At 43.7% G+C, this 22376-nt stretch overlaps 1 protein-coding gene across 5 annotated transcripts in view; it reads left to right on the top strand.

Moving 5' to 3' along the window:
* Positions 1 to 15112, top strand: part of mybpc3 (myosin binding protein C3) — a 59562-nt gene extending 44450 nt beyond the window's left edge. For 4 of the 5 annotated variants that reach the window (XM_042075576.1, XM_042075574.1, XM_042075577.1 and 1 more), the window contains 10 exons: positions 749 to 883; positions 3552 to 3719; positions 4745 to 4833; positions 6447 to 6642; positions 7390 to 7529; positions 9323 to 9482; positions 12134 to 12270; positions 12869 to 13055; positions 14788 to 14841; positions 14897 to 15112. In XM_042075576.1, the coding sequence (XP_041931510.1) occupies positions 749 to 883; positions 3552 to 3719; positions 4745 to 4833; positions 6447 to 6642; positions 7390 to 7529; positions 9323 to 9482; positions 12134 to 12270; positions 12869 to 13055; positions 14788 to 14816 (1241 nt within the window). In that variant the 3' untranslated portion in view covers positions 14817 to 14841; positions 14897 to 15112. Of the gene's footprint in view, positions 1 to 748; positions 884 to 3551; positions 3720 to 4744; positions 4834 to 6446; positions 6643 to 7389; positions 7530 to 9322; positions 9483 to 12133; positions 12271 to 12868; positions 13056 to 14143; positions 14180 to 14787; positions 14848 to 14896 lie in introns of those variants that run through there. The other variant, XM_042075575.1, reaches the window with a different exon arrangement.
* The last annotated feature ends 7264 nt before the right edge of the window (positions 15113 to 22376 follow it).

A 22376-nucleotide genomic window follows, 5' to 3' on the forward strand; every position in this document is an offset into this window, starting at 1 on the left:
AGCCTGTGCTGAAGGATGTGGTCTTACGGGATGGCCCAGACTGACCACAGTGGGGAGCAGAGCTGCCAACCCTCACATTTGATTGGTGTAAGAGGGTGTGAAGCCAATCAAATGAATGAATCTCACTCTCAATGTGTGAGAGTTGGCAGCTCTGGTGGGGAGAGATACTCTAGGAAGACTTTCAGTAGTTTCCAGGGCTCCTGTGAGTGATTGGCAGCTAACTGCAGCTATCTCCCTCTATTCCTTTCTCTTTTTTCTCTCTCCCTCTCTCTTCTCTCTCACTCTCTCTTTCTTTCTCTCTTCCTCACACACACTTGTCTCGTTCTCGCTGTCTTAGTCCAAACCGTTCAAACTGTTCCCAGTGAACTTCCATCTTTTCCTTGTTTCAGAATGGCCTTATACTGTAAGTGGACCTGTATTTCCACAACTATAAGACATAGCTAACATCTGCTGCCATTTTGGATGGCACAGCAGCAGTTATGTAATGTACAGTTTTACACTAGCCGAGACATTGCTACCTGTCATTGCGATTATTTCCTTCAAAATGGTTTACATATTAACATGGGGCCATGTTTTTGATCATAGTAGATTGGTGATGATTGATGATTTATACAGTGAGATGAGGGTGGCATTCACCCAAAGGAAACAAAATAAATAAATAAATAAAAACACCCACCTACCTACCTAAACTCTCTTTGAGTAGATGTAAACTCTATCTGTTTGGTGAGTGTCCTCTCCTTTTTCCCAGCCCCAACCAGTGAGCCCCTGGGCCTTTGCGTTGATGACATCAGTGACACGACCATCTCACTGAAGTGGAAAGCTCCAGATAGGCTGGGATCGGCTGAGCTCGACGGCTACGGGGTCGAGTACTGCAAGGAGGGCAGTGAGTATCAGAGACAGGACATAGTATAATGGGACCCAGAGACAGGACACAGTGCAATCAGGGATGGATTACTGCATGGGCCTACCGGGCCCAAGGGCTCAGGGCGCCCTGAAGCCCAAGCCATTGCATGGAATCATTGCCTCAATATCAACACATCAGGATGTAGGCTATGAATCTGATTGAATTATTACACTTATTTACATTGAATTATTACACTTACATACAACACTTATATACAGCCCCAGGGGCCCAAAAGTTCATAATCTGTCCATGAGTGCAATGGGACCCAGTGAGGGGAGACAGGCTGATGGCACACAATGACAGATACAGTCATAGGGGACACAGTAATAGGGGGTAGTGATGAAACACAGAGAATGAGACATAGAGAAGAGACACAGTAATGAGACCTAGTGATGGGACTCAGGTACTTTATGGGACCTAGTGATGAGACCTATTGATGGGACTGAGGTATGGGACCTATTGATGAGACCTAGTGATTAGACTGAGGTATGGGACCTAGTGATGGGACTGAGGTATGGGACCTAGTGATGAGACCTAGTGATTAGACTGAGGTATGGGACCTAGTGATGGGACTGAGGTATGGGACCTAGTGATGGGACTGAGGTATGGGACCTATTGATGAGACCTAGTGATTAGACTCAGGTATGGGACCTAGTGATGGGACCTAGTGATGGGACTGAGGTATGGGACCTATTGATGGGACTGAGGTATGGGACCTATTGATGAGACCTAGTGATTAGACTGAGGTATGGGACCTAGTGATGGGACTGAGGTATGGGACCTAGTGATGGGACTGAGGTATGGGACCTATTGATGAGACCTAGTGATTAGACTCAGGTATGGGACCTAGTTATGGGACCTAGTGATGGGACTCAGGTACTGTATGGGACCTATTGATGAGACCTAGTGATTAGACTCAGGTATGGGACCTAGTGATGAGACCTAGTGATGGGACCTAGTGATGGGACTCAGGTATGGGACCTAGTGATGGGACTCAGGTATGGGACCTAGTGATGGGACCTAGTGATGGGACTGAGGTAAGGGACCTAGTGATGGACTGAGGTATGGGACCTAGTGATGGGACCTAGTGATGGGACTGAGGTATGGGACCTAGTGATGGGACTGAGGTATGGGACCTAGTGGGTTCCCCCTCATACACCCATGAGACCACACAGAGCATTATTCGTTACCTGCATTCTCTCTCCTAGTCACATTGGGCACATAGCAACTCTTTTGGGAAACACACTCCTGGTGCTTGTCTGGTCCAAACTTAGGGACGGTTAAGATAAAAGTAAGTAAGAATGTGTGGGTGGCAGAGCAGAGATAATAGTGGGAGACAGGGCTCATTCAGATAAAGGGTTCTCCGCTCAAACTGTGGAGATCCACTCAAGAGTCCCCTACCAAATTTGGAAATGACTGCAAGTAAAAAGTATCTTCAGAGATCTACACGCTGACAGATTAGATTTTTTAATTACATGTGTAGAGACAAAATAAGCATTTATTCAGCACAGTTTTTTTTTAAGTGAATATTGGCTACATATCCTGTCACTCACAACACATGTAGTTTGTGAAACTACTCAAAAAGAAAAACACTAAAAACTCGCACCTGGTTATCAGTCGGCACCATCTCCAGTTTTGTGTCTCACACCACAGCCTGCCAGACCCAGACGCTCTGCTGTCAAGAGCACTGGGCCAGCGCCAGCAGCATTAGCACACCGCTAACGCTAATTAAATCTGTCCATCGAGGTGTCAGATTCAGAGTTTAGCAAACAACAGGTGTACGAAACACTACATATAAGCCCCCTTTTGGACCGGACCCGTCTTGGCCCAGGTTCTGATGACCAAGGAGTGGAGTGGAGTGGAGTAGAGGAGAGACAACAACCCTAACTGCGCTCATCACGTCTGTGAACTGTGAGGCCCAAATCACTTGACAGGATGCGACAGTTAAGAGAGAGCACACACAGGTGGCCCATCCTCCTCCCTCTCACCTCTGCCCGAGCCAAACTAGCTGTGGGCCAGAAGGCGAGAAGGGGTTCCCATGCCCTTCTGGCTAGGGACAGACAGGACATTAATAAAAATGAGCCAGGCAGAACACATACTGGACTCATTAGTTAAGACCTGTAATTGCGGAAGTTAATGAAACATAAATTACAGAAAGTTAGTTAAAGACATATTGATAATTGCCTTCATACATTGAAGATTTATAGATGGAGTTAAGAAGAGTGTGATGGTCTACAAATGTGTTGTTTATTTTTTTATTTATCTTTTTAGGGCATAGTCTGCCGGAAGTGTACCTATGTTCCCCGCTTTGTATGGGACCGGGGAACATAGGACCCTAACCCTAAACCTAACCCCGAACCTGGGGAACATACAACCCGGGGAACATAGGGATGACCCCAGTCTGCCTTTGTTGGAGGAATTTTGAATGTCATTTTGAGACTAAACTTGATCTGTATCCAAACCCTCATCATCTCTACATTGTACTTCTGAAAACAACAGAAGATAACTGAAAGTACTGACAGAAAGTCCAACCGGCAGTACTGCTGAAGCATATTCCCTTTCCTGTCATTTTGAGTTGAGGCCAACTCTGGTTAGTACTGTAATTCCAATGGGCTAAAGGATGTGTCTCTTCTTGTTTCCTCTCTAGCTGATGAGTGGATTCCTGCCTTCGAGGGTCTCACTGAACGCACCTCGGTCACCATCCGTGACCTGCCCACGGGGGAGAGGATGCAGTTCCGTGTGCGGGCGTACAACTTGGCTGGCCCCAGCTCCCCAGCTAGCCTAGCACAGCCTGTCACCATCCGAGAGATTATGCGTGAGTGTCACACACACACACTAACTAACCATTCTCTACTGGGGGGGAAGACACAGGGACACCTTGCTATGTGTTAGCAGAAGACTGGACACACAGCTGCACAAAAAAACATCAGTAGATGCCAGGTTGTAGCAAATTGCTAGTTTCCGCCCATAGTCCCTGGACAGGTAGATGGCACGATAAAATACAGAATTTAAAAAAAAAAAGTATTTACAGTATACAACACAGATACTTAAAGTCATAAAAATCTACAGACATTATTGTTCCCCTATCCCACCCCATATAGAGCTAAAACTAGACCCCCTCCCCCATAAACACACAGTAATTTAGCACATCAATTCACTGATTCACAAGCTAGCACTGGACAAGGCACACCGCTACATGCTAACACCAGAAAGAGCCCACTGCTACAGTACATGCTACCAAACTGGACAAACTGCTACAAAATAACACACACTAACCAACACTGCTGCATGCTGGGACTGGAGGCTGGACATTGCTACAGGCGAGACCTGCCTACGTCATTCTAACACTCGTATGACTATTCTACTAGCACCTGCTGCTGTTGTTTATAAGGTTTAACTCTCACATCCATCTGGAAGGATGATCAATTAGCCAAAATAAAGTGTGAATAGTAATCTGTCTGCACTCATTCAGTGTGTGTGTGTGTGTGTGTGTGTGTGTGTGTGTTGGGGGGATATCAGTTTTACCTCCCTCACTCAACCTTAAGGTCTTTAACTGACAGGGGGGTGGGGGTAGAATCTCACAGTCTTAAGTTACCCCTCTTGGACTCCTTGTCCCTTTCTCACCTAACTCTAGCCTCATCAAAGCCCATGTTTCACATGTGTCACTGGATTGGGTACTGCTCCTTGGCATCTTGGCAGGATGTCAGGAGGATGCCACACCAGTGTGGTCTCATGGGTGTATGAGGCATTGCTAGTGTCAAACACATGATCTCCCTTCTTTGAAAGAGAGAGATCATTTCCTTTAAGTCTGGGCTGATAATTGATTGCTTGTTTGTACAGAACGCCCCAAAATCTGGATACCCCGCCATCTGCGACAGACCCTGGTGAAGAAAGTCGGGGAGACTGTCAACTTGGTGATTCCCTTCCAGGTCAGTGGGTCTGTCTTTCCTGTTATACAGTGTTCTTTGGGCAAAGGAGATGAACAAGGAAAAGGAAAATATCCACTCCCATCCTTTTTTGCTCCCAAAGGTGATTTAACTGTACTGAACGTTTCGACCACTTTGGTCTTCGTCAGGTTCGACCACTCTGGCTGTCTTCGTCAGGTACATCCTACCTGACGAAGACCAGAGTGGTTGGAACGTTGTATAATTAAATCACCTTTGGGATCAATGGCAATGTTTATTATCCGACACCTGTTGGAATACAGGTGTGCGTAGTACACTCTTACATTACAAGGGAGATGAACATCCATTTCCATGGGTGCTGTCTCTGCTCTCTAAAATAATCATAAGCATGTATCCATCAATACAAAGCAATACTTGGTATCCTCTTTGCACTGGTTCTTTGTCTGTACACCAAGTTTGTATTTTCTGTTCAAAATGTAGTCGGACTTTATATTTGTTACTGTTTTGTAATCATAGCTATCACTGCTTTCGTCGCATCAGTGGCTAGGTTTTGCACCACTGTGGAGGGATCCTGGTGGTTCTTGACAGCATGTTTGGGATCTCCACTAGGATCATCTCGAAGGCCACGCCAACTCTCTGCCCTCTGCCTTTACCCTTCCTGCCTTAAGGGAGGTTAACAGAGCGGTGGACTGCCCTCCAAAAATACACCCCAACTTTCCGTGTCTTTTAGCCCCTTGGCACCCCCAACTATCGGACCCTTGCACCGCCGATCACTTCCCAGGCCTTTTAGTGTGTGTCAGTCTGAAATCAGAGCCAGAGTCATGGGCCACAGACATGGGCTAGTGTGTGTAACACCCTGCTCCAAAACACTATTAATACATAGACACATAGCCCCTGCTCTCAACCCCTACCCCCCGAAACTGTATCTGAGCACCCCAACTGCAGAGTATGTGGGATGGGTGGAAAACACTTGTATGCAGCTGTGTCTGTGTGTGTGTGGAATTGGAACCCACAGCCTAAGAGCCCTTTGTGAATCCTATATGAATGCACTGGACAGTGGCCAAACTCCAGTCACGGAGAGTAATCATCATTAAGATGCCTCGTTGCCTGCACATGTGTTTTAGGGTGCATTTCCATAGCCCTCAGATCTATTGTATACCATAGCCATGTCAACATCAGGGAACAATAGGCATGAGTGTAATGAGGATTACGCATGCGGTCGATGTACTGTAGCCACTTACAGTGTATGTTTGTGTAACAAGGGCATGGTATTTGGAAAACGTTGAGAGACATTACCAGCATAGTAATGGAAACTAGAAAATCAGGTGCAAAAAAATGTGAGACCAGGAAAGCATAAATTTAGAGAAAACATTGACATTCAGCTTTTAGAAATAGTTTTGTCTTTTGCAATCTCTTTTTCCTTTACATATAGACCCTTTCAACAATAAAAACAAAAACAATGCTTGAACGTTCTATTTGGGCACCAATCTACTTCCTCTGCATTAAGATAACATATGGAATGTTAAAAAGGAAGTCTTGTGGGGCCAACTATGATGCTGATAATGGAACTCTCTTGAAAGGGTCTATAGAAGGTACGGTATTCCCAGTTTAACTTCCCTGCCTCTGTCCTCGAACAGGGCAAACCTCGACCCAAAGTTACCTGGACAAAAGATGGCGAACCATTGGAGCCTAAGCAGGCCAGCATTCGGAACAGCGACGTGGACACCATCCTCTTCATCCGTCGGTCAGAACGCAAGGATTCTGGGAAGTACGAGATCAAACTTGAGATCGAGAATGTGGAGGACAAGGCTGACATCACCATTCAGATCGTTGGTGCGGAATCCTAAAGATATACAGTAGCTATGACATCATGCTTGGTGGAACCTCAGCTACAAGCTTAGTCATGCACACCTGAATCATAACTCTATTCTTTTTACGGCACGTGGCCTTAGGACCAGACGACAAGTGCTGTTGAACAAAACCCAATGTAAAAAGCGATTAAATGTGTAGGGTGTCATGGTCCTACATCTAAAATTTAGAAGATCTTTTTTATACACTGACTTGATCTCTCTGACAAGATATCTGATGTATGTTTTGCTTTGTTACCATGAATACATCCATCTAGTTTGTTTGTAGTGCCAGCTTTGAGGTGAGTTGCCAATAAAAATATATATGCTGTTCAGAGCCAGTCAGTCATTAGCAAGGTGTTATAAAAAGCCACAGGTGCTGCACTGCTGACAGACACATTTCATTTTTGTCGACACACTTGTCGTCTGAACTATTAGTTAGCCTTTACATTTTAAGTTCCTGACAGACATTGTTTTAGATTAGTACACTGAGCACTAACATTGGACAATATTTTACAAGGAGGTTCACGGTCATAAAAGTCTGTGCATGGATCTGCTTTTAAACAACACGTAATCCCTTCCACACGGCTGAATATTCAGTAACGTGACTCAAATAATATACAGTAATGTCATAGTCAAGATATTTCGGATCATTTAGTTTGATTACCTTAAATGTCTCCAAAGCGGCTTTGAGTGATACCTATCTGGCTGTCGACTTCTTTCCCTCTCTCAGACTTACCTGGCCCCCCTCTGAACGTGAAGATTTGTGAGGTGTGGGGATTCAACGTGGCCCTTGAATGGAAACCCCCCAAGGACAACGGCAACTGTGACATCAGCGGCTACACCATCCAGAAAGCCGACAAGAAAACCATGGTGAGAGTCAGGGAGGGTTGATTTTGACCTTTGACCTCTGAAAAGTGCAATGAGCGATAAAAGGCATGACTCCACAAATGTCATAGACCTATATTTGTCCTAATTAATATCCTAATTAAACATTAAGACTTGGCGAGATGAGGAACAGGCTTTAATTGCCCTTTTCAAGGCGTCCGTGAACCATGTCCAGACACGCCATTGTGTGTGTGTGTGTGTGTGTGTGTGTGTGTGTGTGTGACTGTGCGTGCATGCGAAGTTCTTTTAGTTTTTATTGTGTTCTGACCTTAACATGGCATGATATCAAATCTATTACGGCTGTCAACCTTTGCACGTAAGTGCCAGAAAAGCCTTTGGAAATGGAGAAGGATAATTATTCATGGTCTCTGTGGCATCCAGTGGCCTGCGAGGTTATCATAGACAGCTAAAACATCATCCAGATAAATGCAGTTAGTATTTCAAGCCTGTGTGTGTTTGTGTGTGTGGAGGCTTGTGATGGGTGGTGGGGGGGGGGGGGGGGGGTGCAGCTATGGCAGTTCCCAGATGTCAACCCTCCACACGTACAAACACACACACACACACACACACACACACACACACACACACACACACACACACACACACACACACACAGCTACAGCCAATGCAAGGTGGCTAAGCCCCCTGACTTAGGTCTATAATTGAGAAATGTATGTACACTATTCCACAGGGGGAGGAGATAAGGAGAAAAAAAAACATTGCCTGGTCACCTGGGGATTGTTAGGCCCGGTGTCATACACTGCTGGATGATTTCCCAAGCAACCAAAGGGGAGAGATGCGTCAGAGCGACCCAACTATGCCCCCCCCCCCCCCAAAAAAAAAAAACAGAGCGGGCAGGCCAGGCATGCCCTAATCATAGCCCCAGATGGCCTTGGCCCAATTTGGGATGCCTACAACACACCGCTGCTCTGCCATTGTGTTTTTTGACAGGCAGAAGGTTAGCCCGCTAAATAAAAAGCCCCCGGTTCAGGTTTCACTCAGCCTCCTAGGCAGCCGCTCATCATTATTAGGCCCAATTAATTTGGCTGTGTGCTGGGGCTCCAGGCTGCCGCATGCCCCCGGGTCCGGTTTCACAGGATTGATAGCATCACGATCGGTGATCAGGTGGACACTCAGTTAAATATAAAACACAACGCAGGGCTCCCCAATACTCCTCAGCCAGTAACACATTACACACACACACACACACACACACACACACACACACACACACACACACACACACACACACACACACACATATACACACACAATATAAAGACGTACTTAAGGTGTATATCAGTACCTCTCATACACAAATTTGTGTGTCGTGTGTATCCATAACTCCTAATGATGACTGTAATATTAAAGAAGAACTTCAGCAGTTTATTACACCCCTAATTCTCTTTCCTAAATCTCTCCCTAACTTAAGTTTGAACTTGTTATGATCCATAAATAGACACTAGTTGGTTACTTCGGATTATTCCTTTAAGAGTTTAGGTGAGAGGCACGGCATGTGTCCCATGTAAAGCCTAAACATTCTATTAAATGTGCGCATAAATGACAGTGGCTACTAACATGGCTACTCAGACTAGCCCTGACAGGTGTGTGTAGTCATGCCTGGTGCCTGACTAGTCATGCGTTATGCCATTGTACTGTACTTGTCATTGTTGTACGTTGTACATTAACTGTACTTGTCATTGGCTTGTTACTGTATGTCTATGGACACAAACTACTTTTCCCTTTGGGGATTAATAAAGTGAATCTATCTCTCACAGGAGTGGTACAACGTCTACGACGGGTACAGACGCACCAACTGTGTGGTGTCGGACCTCATCATGGGCAACGAGTATGTGTTCCGCATCTACGCCATCAACATGGTGGGCAGCAGTCTAGACCCCTGCGCCACCAAAGACAGCGCCTTCATCCAGAAAACAGGTAACTGCCTACTACTAGTTAATCTACGACTACATTTAAAAAAACAGGTAAGTACACCTGGTACATTAGGTAAGTTCACTTGGGGCTACATCTACAAAACAGGTAACTACACCTGAGATACATGTACTCTTACCTGAGGTTACATCTAAGAAAATAGGAAACAACTCCCCCACACACAGGAAGCTACATCTCAGAACGTTTAGCTACATCTCGTACAGGTATGCTTACCTGAGACTACACAACTACAAAAAACAGTTAGCTACCAGTGATGCATGGGTCCGGTCACAAGCGGCCTGTGCTCGCCAGATATTTAAATCAACCCGACTGCAATTCAAACCATGAATATTAAATAAGACAAAATGATACCTGACCTGTGATCCGACCCGCTTATTTACAAAATGTGCGCTTTTGGTTAATGTAGCCTAACATGCAGTGTATCCTTATTCTGCCCTACAAAAGCAAAAGGCAGTAACTGCATTTTTGGTCGAAAATGAGTTATTGTCATTTTTGGGATATGAAAGACTTCCTTTATCATGTGGATAAATATCTATACTCAATTTGACTGTTTTTTTTTTTTTTTTTTAATAGAGGGTTGTGTTCACAGTAACTCCCCAAACCATACTGCCCTACAAAGGCAAAAGGCAGTAAGTGACCAGAGTGTCAAACTGAGAAAAATGACTTCAAAGTGTTTTGTTTTGTCAATACAAATGTATTATAAGTAGAGCAATTAAAGCTCCTTATTTTTATTACATAATACAAAGGCAGAGTAGCCTAGAAATCTAGACGCACCCTAGCGGCAGCAAATGTAATGCAAATGTAATTTGCAGCCCGGGCTAGTCTAGCAACTCTCCGTTGGCTTGCAAGCTGGAAAAATTAAACTTCGATAGGGCCAATCACATCGTGTATAGAGACGTTAGGCGGGCTTAACGTAATGATTGATGGCAGAGTTGCAACGGTTCGGCTTGAATTCCCTGCTACTTGAAAACAAAGGAGATGGATGTTGCAGTTGGTGAACAGCGTGACACGAGTTAAGCTTTTTTTAAGTTGACAAAAGTTTGAACTAGCCCACTAGCTCTGCTGGTGGGAAAACGCATGGGACTTATGAGTTGAAGCGCTGTCTTATTGCGTGCAGAGGGAATTTGAAAGACAACCGATTATCCCGCCCCTCGGACTGAGCACTGCCACCGATGAGTCCCCAGACCCTATATTTTAATGTGGGTCTGGCTCGTCAGGCTAAAGGCAGAGTACAGTATCTGACAAATAAGGGTTAAAGGTCAGGATTTTTTTTTATACACACATTTCTTCATCAGGGCAACAAGTCACCAAATTTTAATTGCTCTACCTATAATACATTTGTGTAGACAAAACAAAAACTTTAAAGTCATTTTTCTCAGTTTGACACTCTGGTCAGTTACTGCCTTTTGGCTTTGTAGGGCAGTATTGAGCCCATGTAAAACCTTTACATAAACAGCAACAGAAAGCCCTCCCCCGAAATGACGAAGGCAGTAAAGGTAGGCAAGAGCGAGGTAAATTGCCGGTCAAAACGTTAGTAAAAGAGGAGCTGGATTATCATGCTGAATAAAGCTAATGCTTTACTGATGTTAAAGCACATACACTGTTTAAAGTCATACACACAACAAACTAAGGTAACTTTTATCATGTTTATGGCTGCGTAAAGTTACCCATATTAATGTTGGCTAATATTGTCTGCCGTGAAATTACTACAGTACATGTCCTTTTAGCTGACCAATGCATATCCATTTGGATAAATGGTGGGGCTGTGTACCATAGCCTATGCATAGATGGCTGTGTGCGTAGTCTATGTACCATAACATTTATTCCTGCAGACACCCTTTACCCATGACATCCTTTATCAAATGCCCTCTAACAGCGTTTAACTTTTACAACACTGGCTATTCACCTTATTCCACCACACCCATTTTAAAAACATATTTTTTATGACTTGTATGACTCCTCAATTTAAATCAGCCCGCTCACCACTGGTAGCTACACCAGGTATGCTCACCTGAACCTGTATCTCAAAAACCAGCTCCTGACTTAAAGGAGAAGTTCGGTGTGATACTGACCTACATTGTGTTGAAACATGATACCGAGTCTGAACTTTTGTCTCATAGCTCATCTCGGCTTGTCCCCTGCACTCCGAAATTTGGCGCTAGTTAGCCGATGTTACCAACAGGTTTTCATTGGGGGTGCCTCGGGCATCGGGCTAGCCATGCAAATAAATCACTGTTTTACACCATTTACGAGGCTCAAAGTAGCTCCACACTTCATTGCTAGACTGCCGAGGGCCCTGACATTTAAAACGAGACATTAAGAACTTTGAAAAAGCACTGGTAGTTTATTTACAAGACGATTTATACAGACAGTACCTTCAGGAAGTTTACCGTTCGCCGGCATCTTGAATTTAGTCACGATAAGTCGAGCGACGAGTACGAATGAACAGGTATGATAAGGGATCAGATTCCAAAAATAATTCCGTGGAAATGCATGGATTCCAGTTGCTTCCAGTAGAAACCTCAGTTGCACAAATTGTCGCATGTTGTGCCACGGCAGTTGAGCTGAATCATGTTCAGCGCTATTATTTGACCTTGACTACCTTACCTTAACCTTCCTCTTGATCTTGCCCTCAGGTTTTGTGTACAAACCTCCCTCCTATAAGGAGCATGACTTCTCTGAGGCACCCAAGTTCACCCACCCTCTGGTGAACCGCTCTGTCATCACTGGCTACAATGTCACCCTCAGCTGTGCCGTTAGGGGCATCCCCAAGGTCAGTGTGAAGGTGAAAGGGTCAAATTTGAGAAGGTGAAAGTTTTACTTCCTGATTTTCTTCTCCTGAACTAGGGACGTTGGGTCAGGAGGAAGTTGCCTTTTGGTTTCAGTGCCATTAGATTTACATCACCAAAACACTTCCTCATTTAGAAGCTTGTTGTATCACAAACAGAACGTCTTTGGGTATCATTTTCACTGCTATGACTAGATCTACCTTTCCTCTTGTCATCCGGTTGATTGCTTGCTCATATTGTCTTTGGTCTGTATCCTATTTATGTTCCTTACATTGAAAATTGCTTGCATTTCTTTGATTTCTTTTTCCTTTGATTTGTTGTTGTTTTTTTCTATCTTTGTCCGGTTTCTCCTCTTTCCTTTCTTGATATTTTAATTGCTCTATCTTTTCAAAAGCCACCTATGGACAAGTGTTGCGAATTAGCACCTGTGTTAAAACACTCAAACAATGCATCTGGTTTGTCCAATGTAATTTCTAAGTCCATATCAAATAAACATTAATAATAATAATAATAATAATAATAATAATCCTTGCCCTTCCTCTTCCCATCTTCTCTCTTCTAACCCCCCTTTCTCTCTCTCAGCCCAAAATCACGTGGTATAAGAACAAGATGGACATCTCCAATGAGGCCAAGTACCGGATGTTCAGCAAGCAGGGTGTGCTCACGCTCGAGATCCGTAAGCCATGTCCTTTCGACGGTGGCGTCTACATGTGCAAGGCCGTTAATGCAAGTGGGGAGGACGTAGTTGAGTGCAAGCTGGAAGTTCGCCGTAAGTATCTCGAAGCAGTACAGCAGGCCTCTCTCCTGTGGAAGAGCGCACTGTATTTCACAAGCTCACACACTTCGCTCCGACACACCTGTCAACTTGACTGGTGAACCACCAATAAGAAGATAAGTCTCGAGAACTCAACCATGCAACGTGTCTGGAATGCTAACGTCACTTTGCTATGTACACACTCACTCACAGCAAACCATCACATAGCTTCCTCAGCACTGGCTAATTATCTCTATCATTAACAATAGCAGTGGTATGTACATTTCAACAGACGGACATGAAATTAGTCCTTCCACTGGGAGATAGATCCAAAAAGTGTAGTGTTTTTCCAACTTCAATACTCTCACGAGGAGCCTTGTATGGTAAGCAGTGGTGGATTATACCATCTCCCATATTATGTCCATTCTCTTGCATTGCTGGAGCTTCTTGCAATGCAAGTCTGAGGTTCAAACATTGCACTGCTACTTATGCGGTGCATATGTTAATCAAATATGAAGTCATGTATGATTCCTAAAACTCATATATGAATGTTTTTGCTCCTCATATTTGATTGAATGAATGTACATGCAGTCAATGTGGGTATATCTTTGGTGGACACATTACGATGTTCAGTGAAGACCATTTCATCTAGAGGTAACTTCTGCATTGGGTCATCCAGCTCAAGGATTTTCAAGACTTGAAGTCATTAGTTACGGAAAAGTTCAGACCAAAGGAACATTTCCATTGTAAATTCTAAGAATTGTAAATTCTAAGAATTTACAAATCATTAGTGTTCGGTTTAAGCTGTAAAATCTGAATTGAAGCCATGTCTACCTTTATAGTACATTTTTATTATGACGTGGAGTGGTTGCAACACAGATTTTCTGTATGTTTACATTTGATGTGGAATGTGAAATGTCTGTGGGCCTTGAGGTGTATCTCAGGGTACGCCTCAGAAGAGGTGGTATGGATTGTGTCTCACAGATCCATGGCTTGTTGCTGTTTGTGTGTGTTCTTGTTTAACACCCTCCTGCTGTCTTCTGTGCCTCCTGCCCCCCCCCCCCCACCCCCTTCCTCCGTCACCTCCACCTCCACCTCTGTAGCTCGTGAGGCGTGAGTAAGCACAGAGTGAATCTGAGGTAAGACACCCCCCCCTACCCCACCCCACACACACCCCTCTTCTGACAACCCCAAAAGTGTGTCACCACCCGCGGTCACTATCCACTGCTCTCCCGTTGGCTCTCCCGATGTCATCAAACTCAATTGCCACAGTATCAGCCACTGTGAGCAGGGACTGGATGGGCTGTGATTATGTTTACACTATCTTCATAATTACCTCACTCTGTGACAACCTCCATCGTAATGGATCTCCATAATTACCTCACTCTGTGACAACCTCCATCTTAATGGATCAATAATAACTGTTCCTCAAATTTTTTTTTAAGATTAACTTACTTTATTTTTTTAGTTTTATAGTTTAATATTTCAGTCAATAAGTTTAGTATATATATATACATACATATATATATATATTGAATTGACTTCCTCTACTTGAAGTTATATATATATTTTGGAGCATTTTTATAATTTAGTTTGCATTTATAATTACAATTCATATGAATGATACAACATAAATATATAATTAAATATATAAAAAAATGTTTTTAAATATGATAAATTAAAATATGAATGTTTAAACTAATTTCTATGCACGAGATGAGTTCTGATTACATATATTGCATTACAGCCTTACCCAAGGACGAACCCAAGAAGTGAGACACCTCGGGAGCCCTCTCCTCATTTTGGACAGAAAGGCTGTGTGCAGCTGAAGATGTCCCTATTGCCCCAACTGTCCCCATCTGCCCTTTCTCCTGCACCTCTGGGGGGCATCTTCTACATTCTGAGATGGTGCTTGTCAAGCGACACAGCTGAAGGATTTCATTGGCTGTCAGACATCCCCCTGTGTTTTACCGCTCTTTGTGTTTGATCTCCATGTTGTGTGTGTGTGTAGCCTATCGTTAATCCTATAGTCACCATCCTCAACATTTGTGCATTAAACATCCTGTACCATTGCATTTGTTGGTGTTCTTACTTTCAGCCTTTCGTCCTTTTTTGTGTCTTTTTCTTTTTCTTTGCTGAAGGATCTGTGCATAGAGAATGTGTCCTTGGTTGTCCTTTAAATACAAGGGGGTGGGTGGGGTAGAGGGGGATCTAAAATAAAATTTCTCCTCCATTTCACCTATGCTATATTTATTGTTGCCATTTATGCTAAATAAACTTTTTTCTGTGGATGCTATCATGCCTTGAGTTTCAGCTTTGTATGCTTTCCTTTTTCTCAGTGGCTGTCCTTGTCCCTGCCTACCTACACTGACCATATGTTTCCACGATCCTCAGTGTGCTAGATGCCTGCCTGTCATACCCTCCGGCACATGCACACATATCACATTCAAGGACACACTCACACTCACACTCACACACAGACAGACACACATAGACACACAGTGCTGTTTTTGTTCTGCCAGACTGGCCAAGCGCATGTGACAAGCCAGGGCAGTCTCATTAAATATCTGCCCATTTGGAGCCATAATGGCCGCTTGTAAACCAGGTGGATTGGCCCCCATAACGCTCCAGCAGCAGTGCCCTCTCGGGGCCAATAACACCACTCAGCCCATCTAGAGCCGGAATGGCTCTCATCAGGCTTACCAAGGCAGGCCACCTGAACGCCAGTTACCCAATTCCTCTGGTGATATTAATGCAACTAAGCCCATTTTGAGCCGCGCTGAAGGGTGCGATGCTCTCTGCGGATGGGTCGCCACGCAGGGAATTTTCCGGAATGTTCCAAGCATGGCTACATCGGGACGACCTGGGAGGGGGTGGGGCGGGATGCAGCACTGTGGAACGTCTGCTCGCGGCCAACTCTTGTCTGGCATGGTAGGGGGTGTCAAAATTAGGCCATGCCATTAGTGGGTCATTCCGGACTAAAAAGGTTTGGGACTTGGGGGGGGGAGGTAGGGGAGGCATGTAGGGTAATTGCCCCATGCAATATCCACGCCCAGGGCAATGGCACCTCGCTGCTGCTCTCTGAATGCATGGCGACACTGCAGCATAGCCATCAAATTTAACACATTTTAAGATACATTAAACATAAACCACTATTATTTTTAGAACTTGATTAGTAAAGGTAAGGTATGAGTCAGAAATTAAACACTATCTGTGATTCTCATTTAAAGATTAAGAAAATTGGTGCTGGTAAAAATCAGCATGTTAAAACATGGTAACTGGATTTAGCCACTCTCCCTGCCAGGAGGCCTGATGTGAAATATGCTGGGGCAGTGTCATAAATTACGTTTGAGCATTTAATGGGATTTGAAAGTGATTGACGCATTTGAGTACATTAAGTGAATGAGACAGTCACGCTGCAGAGTGCTGCTTCATAAATCTTTACATACCAGGCATCAATCACTACGGGCCAATCTCTGTACACTGTGGAAATGTTATACTCAGTAAATCTGAGAAAATGAGGCATCTCGCTGGATTTAAACTACTGAGCTGGACAAAATGAAATGACATCAGGCATCAAACATCAAGATCACTGGTTTTATCTGTATTTTTGACATCATCTGATACCATTTTAATTCATATGTCTGTTTATGACTCGTATGTTTGCGTGTGGCTATTTTGTTTTGAATCTATGATCTTGTAAAAAAAAAAAGCCATTATTAAAGATTAACAAAAAAAATAAAAAATCCTCCTGTTCATCGCGCCCCACCTGTCATGTCTCTATTCCCCACCACTAGTGGAACCCGCCCCCCACTTTCAGAACCACTGATCTAGCTCATCAGAATAGTTCTATATTCAACAAACGCATGGACAACTGTTAAGGATAGTGGCCATTTTCCTATGATCCAGCTGGTAGTTTGTTGGAGCACTCACTCAATCCAACTGTCGTCAACTTCAGACTGTAACACTTTTGCTGTTCTATCTGGCTCATCAGAATAGTTCTATGATACTGTATATTAAACAAACAATTACAACAAAGTGCTTTTGTCTTCACTGAGTGCAGCCCACAAGGCTGTGTTTCATGTCAAGAGGAAATTTTGTGGTCGCAATGTCGAGAATAGAAAGCCTTGATACAGGACAGAGAGGGTGGTCAGAGTGGACCTCGCTCATCCATCATCCAATCAGCAGGGTTATTTTTCGCCCATTAGCCAATCATCAATGTTATCTTTCACCCATCATCAGGGTTATTTTTTACCCAGCAGCCAATCAGAAGTGTTATTTTTCATCCGGTGCCCAATAACTGGGGTTATTTTTCACCACCTAAGGGTGCTGAGCCAGCCATCGTTATAAAGACAAACCTGAGCAGCACCCTTGGCCTCTTCTGACATGTCTTCAGTTAATCTTGACACACATCTCCCAGCGACAGCGTAGACACACACACAGGAAGGGTGGTGACGCGTGAAAAGGACTTCAACTGGTCTGATGTTTCATTAGGGCCAGTTGGGGTGGCAACAGGGTGAAGAGAAACGTTGTGTTTGTGAGCTGACCTGTGTGTGAGACTTTGCTTTAACTTATTTAATGAGTATGTGAGTGTGTGTGTGTAGCTAAAGCATCATGATAGTGATGTTTATGTTCACCACTACGGGATCTCTGAGGATGAATGCTGATTGTGACTGCAGTTCCTTCATGTCTGCGGAGACAGTCACTGGAGACCCCATAGCACCTCCTCATAAGGAACCTACAGCCTCTGTCTATCACAGAGCGCCCCCTCCTGTTTACAGGTATATGACAAACACACATTACCCAACTTCACATTTGGACCTTGCAAGCTGAGGAAGTGAGTAACATTAAGTAGGCAAGACCTTGTATTAATTCACGGTATAATTTATTTTGTGCAGTTTCAAATCTCATCATTTGTTCCAGTATCTCTATACATCCACGGCAACATTAACATTACATAACACAACAGGAAAGAAAAGAAATGCAACAGAAAAGAAGAAAAAAAAAGAAAAGAAAAGGAAACATCTCTTTTTTTTTTATTTTTGTTTTCTGTAACTGTCCAAACAAATTGGGCTAAAAACTCAACACATTATGAAACAGCTTTCAGAACAGTGTGTGAAGTTTGGTCTTGGTACTCGAAAAGTGAGGCCTGGGGAATGCCACACACACACAGTCATATTATGGGATAAAAACCACTTCTGGAAAAAATCGCCATGAAAAAATTCACTTATCAAAAAGGGAAACAATATCACAAGGAAGAAACAAAGCGGTTACAAAAATAGTCAACCCCCCCCTCGGCAGACAATGAAGCCGTGAATTATGGGTAACAGGGAGACGGAGAAACAGACACCTGGTTTGCGGATCATCAAAGGGTCAAAAAGTCCAGTCTTATTGCTTATCGGAACCGGTCCGGTTTCCGGGTGGGACTCTACAATCATCTAAAATGAGAGGGAGGAACTACGGAGTGCGGCAGAATACTCCGGAACCTTCCTCCTCCCTCTGCTCTACATGAATTTGTGTTACATTTACTCGCTATAAACTCAGAGAGTTTCCTTTAAAAGTCTTTACCCCCCCCCCCCCCCGCACTACCTACGTAAGGAAAGCCTGTGAATGATTCATGAACCTCTAAGATTAGAAAATGTGCTAAATAAGTGATGAGGGACAGAGATAGAGAGGCCTTCTGTGCGAGTGTGACTCTCTGAGAACATGCTTCACGGGGTAAAAATAAATCCCCTGCCTCACCTTTCTCCCTCCATCTCTCTCTAACTGCAGTGAAAAAGAGAAAAGGAGTCAAGAAGAGGGTGTCTGTTCTAGAACTACACGCGCAAACTAAATGCAGGGAAGTGTTAATTTGTTCACATCAACGCTTCTTATCTGAGGTGACTGGATTACTTCTGAATTAGTATTTTAAATGTTTGTTTGGTCTACAGCTGTGCTAGGTGATGCCGTCAGGATGATCACAACATGAGGACAAAAAACAAACAAAAAAAAAAAACAGAATCAGGTGAACATGCACAGAACACGATCAATACAAAACCGCACAGGAAAGAAAAGTCCTCATTTAGCTCAGGGAGCTGCTCCCTCTCTCTCTCTCTCTCTTCCCTGCTGGTGAACTTGATAGTGTGTATGCCCAGTTCTGCATCACCAACGTGCTTGCCATCACCTTTGGCTGTGCCAAGGAACATTCCGTCTCCTGGGCAACAGCTAACAACGCACTGATTAGGTGGTCTGAGCGTCATGTGACTTCCCCTCGAGTATCCAACAGGAGCAAAAGCACAGGTTCTCAGGAGACGTCAGCGAGACGTTAAAGAGATGTTACCGAGACCGTGCCACCATTAACCACCATTAAAACACATGCTTCATCCACTGCTCCAGGAATGCATTCAGTATATTTCCCCATTATTTCAGATCCTACTACTGTGCTATGTTCATGTCTTTAGTTGCCTCCCCCCTTGATAAATGTGGATCTCCATAATCATTCACATAATCTATTGCCATTAGTGGCCACCTAATTTCTACTTGTGGTCCTCTTCTAAAGTTTCTGTTAGCCTCTAAGCATCATGAGGTTGGTGCACCATCGGAGCTATGGGTTAGCACCTAAACGCGGGCCGACCTAAACCAGGGTCCACAAAGGTTCTGACTTCCACCCGTCACACCATATCTGGCCAATAGTGGTTCTACCTCTAGAACCGGTTAACATCTGCCTGTTCCGTGTCTCCTACTCCTTCCCTGTCCAACGGGGATAAGCCGCGTACCAATAACCAATCAGGATCAATCAAAAATCAAAACAAACACACACACACACACATACATACAGAAAAAACTAATGTTGCCTTCAGTACCTGCATCCAGATCCTCTGCCATGAACTACGACACTTAAGTGTTGAACTGACAACATCTACTTAGTTCTTTTATAAATAGTCTGAAGAAAAAAAAATAGCTCTATAAAAGGCAGTGGCTTAAGTCCATTGTGTAGGGCCCCAGCCTGTGGGCAGGCCAGGTTCACCCTGCTCTTCGCCTGGGTCACCTTCAGCAGGAGACTCAGGCAGAGTTGTGCTGGTTAAGATCCTTCCAATGCCCCATGAGACTGACAACTAAATCAAACACCAATAAAAAAAAAAACAAAAAAAAACAAAAAAAAAAAAAACAACAGCAACGATAACACCGTTTCAAACACCAGCGTACTCGCCACACTGTGTACACTGCTTAATGCGTCTGTGAACGTTTACAAAAACATTACAAAAACGGAACACAACAAACAGAAACAAACAAAAAAAAAAAAAAAAAAACACACAAATACACTGAGTGTAGGCATAAATAGAATGACACAACGCGTCCTTTCAGACCACAAGAAGCAGACTGGCGTCGTCTACACTCGCGTGTCTGTCTGCATCACAACCTCTGCTTCACTGCAGCAGAAACTCATGATTCACACTCAAGGCGATGACACCATGCGGCTCTTCCTGAGCAATGTTGAAAAGCAGTCACATGACTGGCTCCTAGTGGTCTGATAGGGTGACTGTGATGGTGAAGTTGCCCATTGCAGTTTGAAAGAACACCGCCCAGCAACATTGGTCAAAAAGTGCCCGCGAGGATCAACACCTTAATCTTTGACTACCATTACTATAGGTTCCGTTTGAGAAGGAAAAGAGACAGATAAAAGAAAAAACGTTTTCATTTAAAATTCTTGGCAACTCCCATCTTCCAATCATGAGACTCCATTAAAGATTTGGGAGCCACGGTAGGGTTGTGAACGCTTACAGCATTCGTCCCCACCACTAACAGACCACGGGAAAGAGCAGTGATGCCTGAGAACATGTCTGGTCACTGTGGTCACCAATAACTCAACTCTGTCAATCACATCATCATGCTCTGTTGCCTGCTAAGTCTTCAAAAGTATGGCGCTCCACCAAGAGGAGAAGAAGAAATAAAAAAAACAGCATTTATGAAGTGAAGAGAGTGTGCTAAAACAGTACCCAGAACATGCCCTGTTAGGTGCATTTGATGCATATTACAGGTATATTCAGTAACAAGCTAAAACGTATACAAGAAGCTCAAAAAGTTAGTGGCTAAGAGGCTTTGTAGTGTAATCTAAAACTATACTAAAAACAAAACAATCAATTTCATTCTTTTGGTTGCGCCAAAATAAATGCGTGGGGGAAATGCCTAAGCATTCCTAAACAGCACCAATTAGGAAGATGACACACAGACATGAAGCAAATCTAGCACATTCATAAAATAAATCATTCTATTTCCTTCCAAAGGCCAATTTTCAACATTTGCACAAGTGGGAGATTACAGCAACTGGCTTAGTGTACTGACATATTGGCAAAGTGAGCCCTGAGGCAAAAGTCATTTTGGTGCCCTCTTCTGGACATATCTGGTATTACAATCACATTTAAAATTCAGACAGGTGGATTTGATTACAGTGAGACCAAGGTAATTTTGCAAAGAGGAATTGGAAACCTGAACTGTATTGGGTTGTATTGGACCACAATCACATTGCCAGCCGGCATACATCCACAAATCCAAAACCAAGATTGCAGAATACTCCCCCACCCCCCCCCAAATTAAATTCTTTAAAAATTAAAGATTTTTTCAGAAAACGTTTAGAAAAGTAACAGCAAAATTGAACACATAATCCTTTGCAAAGGATTGGATTAGTGTCTGGATGACGATCTGTTTAGTCATATATCTGCATTGTCCAGTGATTTAAAGTGTGTTGCCAGATAATAATATGTGGCTGACCCGGATATATGTTGTTTTTTTATCCCTCAAATACAAGTTCAATAACAAATTTCCCCCCACTTTCTTTTAGATTACATCTTGTAAAAAATAGTACAATCTTCAAATTGATGCATGTGTACGTGTGTGTGTTTTTCTGTGTTGAAGAGAGTGTGATTACATGAGCAAACATTGCAGGTCTACATCGACTATGTATGTGTACATGTGTGTGAAAGTTAAAAATTCAGGTGTTGTGGATTTTTACAAAATTTCAGGAAGAAAGATGTGAGGTGCGCCATACACACGGCTACAATCCCTGGCTGGAGAGAGAGAGAGAGAGAGAGAGAGAGAGAGAGAGAGAGAGAGAGAGAGAGAGAGAAAAAGAGAAAAAGTGTGAGCTCTGCGGAAGACAGGAAAGAACAGGACAGATGGCAGAAGGAGGGATAGAGAAAAAGACAGGAACTAGAGGGACAGAGTTTGAGAGAGAGAGAGAGAGAGAGAGAGAGAGAGAGAGAGAGAGAGAGAGAGAGAGAGAGAGAGAGAAAGAGAGATTCACTGAGTAAGGGCATGCTACTGGGGGTAGTTGTTCTGTTGGCGGCGTTTGGCGGAGCG

The sequence above is a fragment of the Alosa sapidissima genome, chromosome 20 (assembly GCF_018492685.1).
Source record: "Alosa sapidissima isolate fAloSap1 chromosome 20, fAloSap1.pri, whole genome shotgun sequence".
NCBI classification, from domain to species: domain Eukaryota; kingdom Metazoa; phylum Chordata; class Actinopteri; order Clupeiformes; family Clupeidae; genus Alosa; species Alosa sapidissima.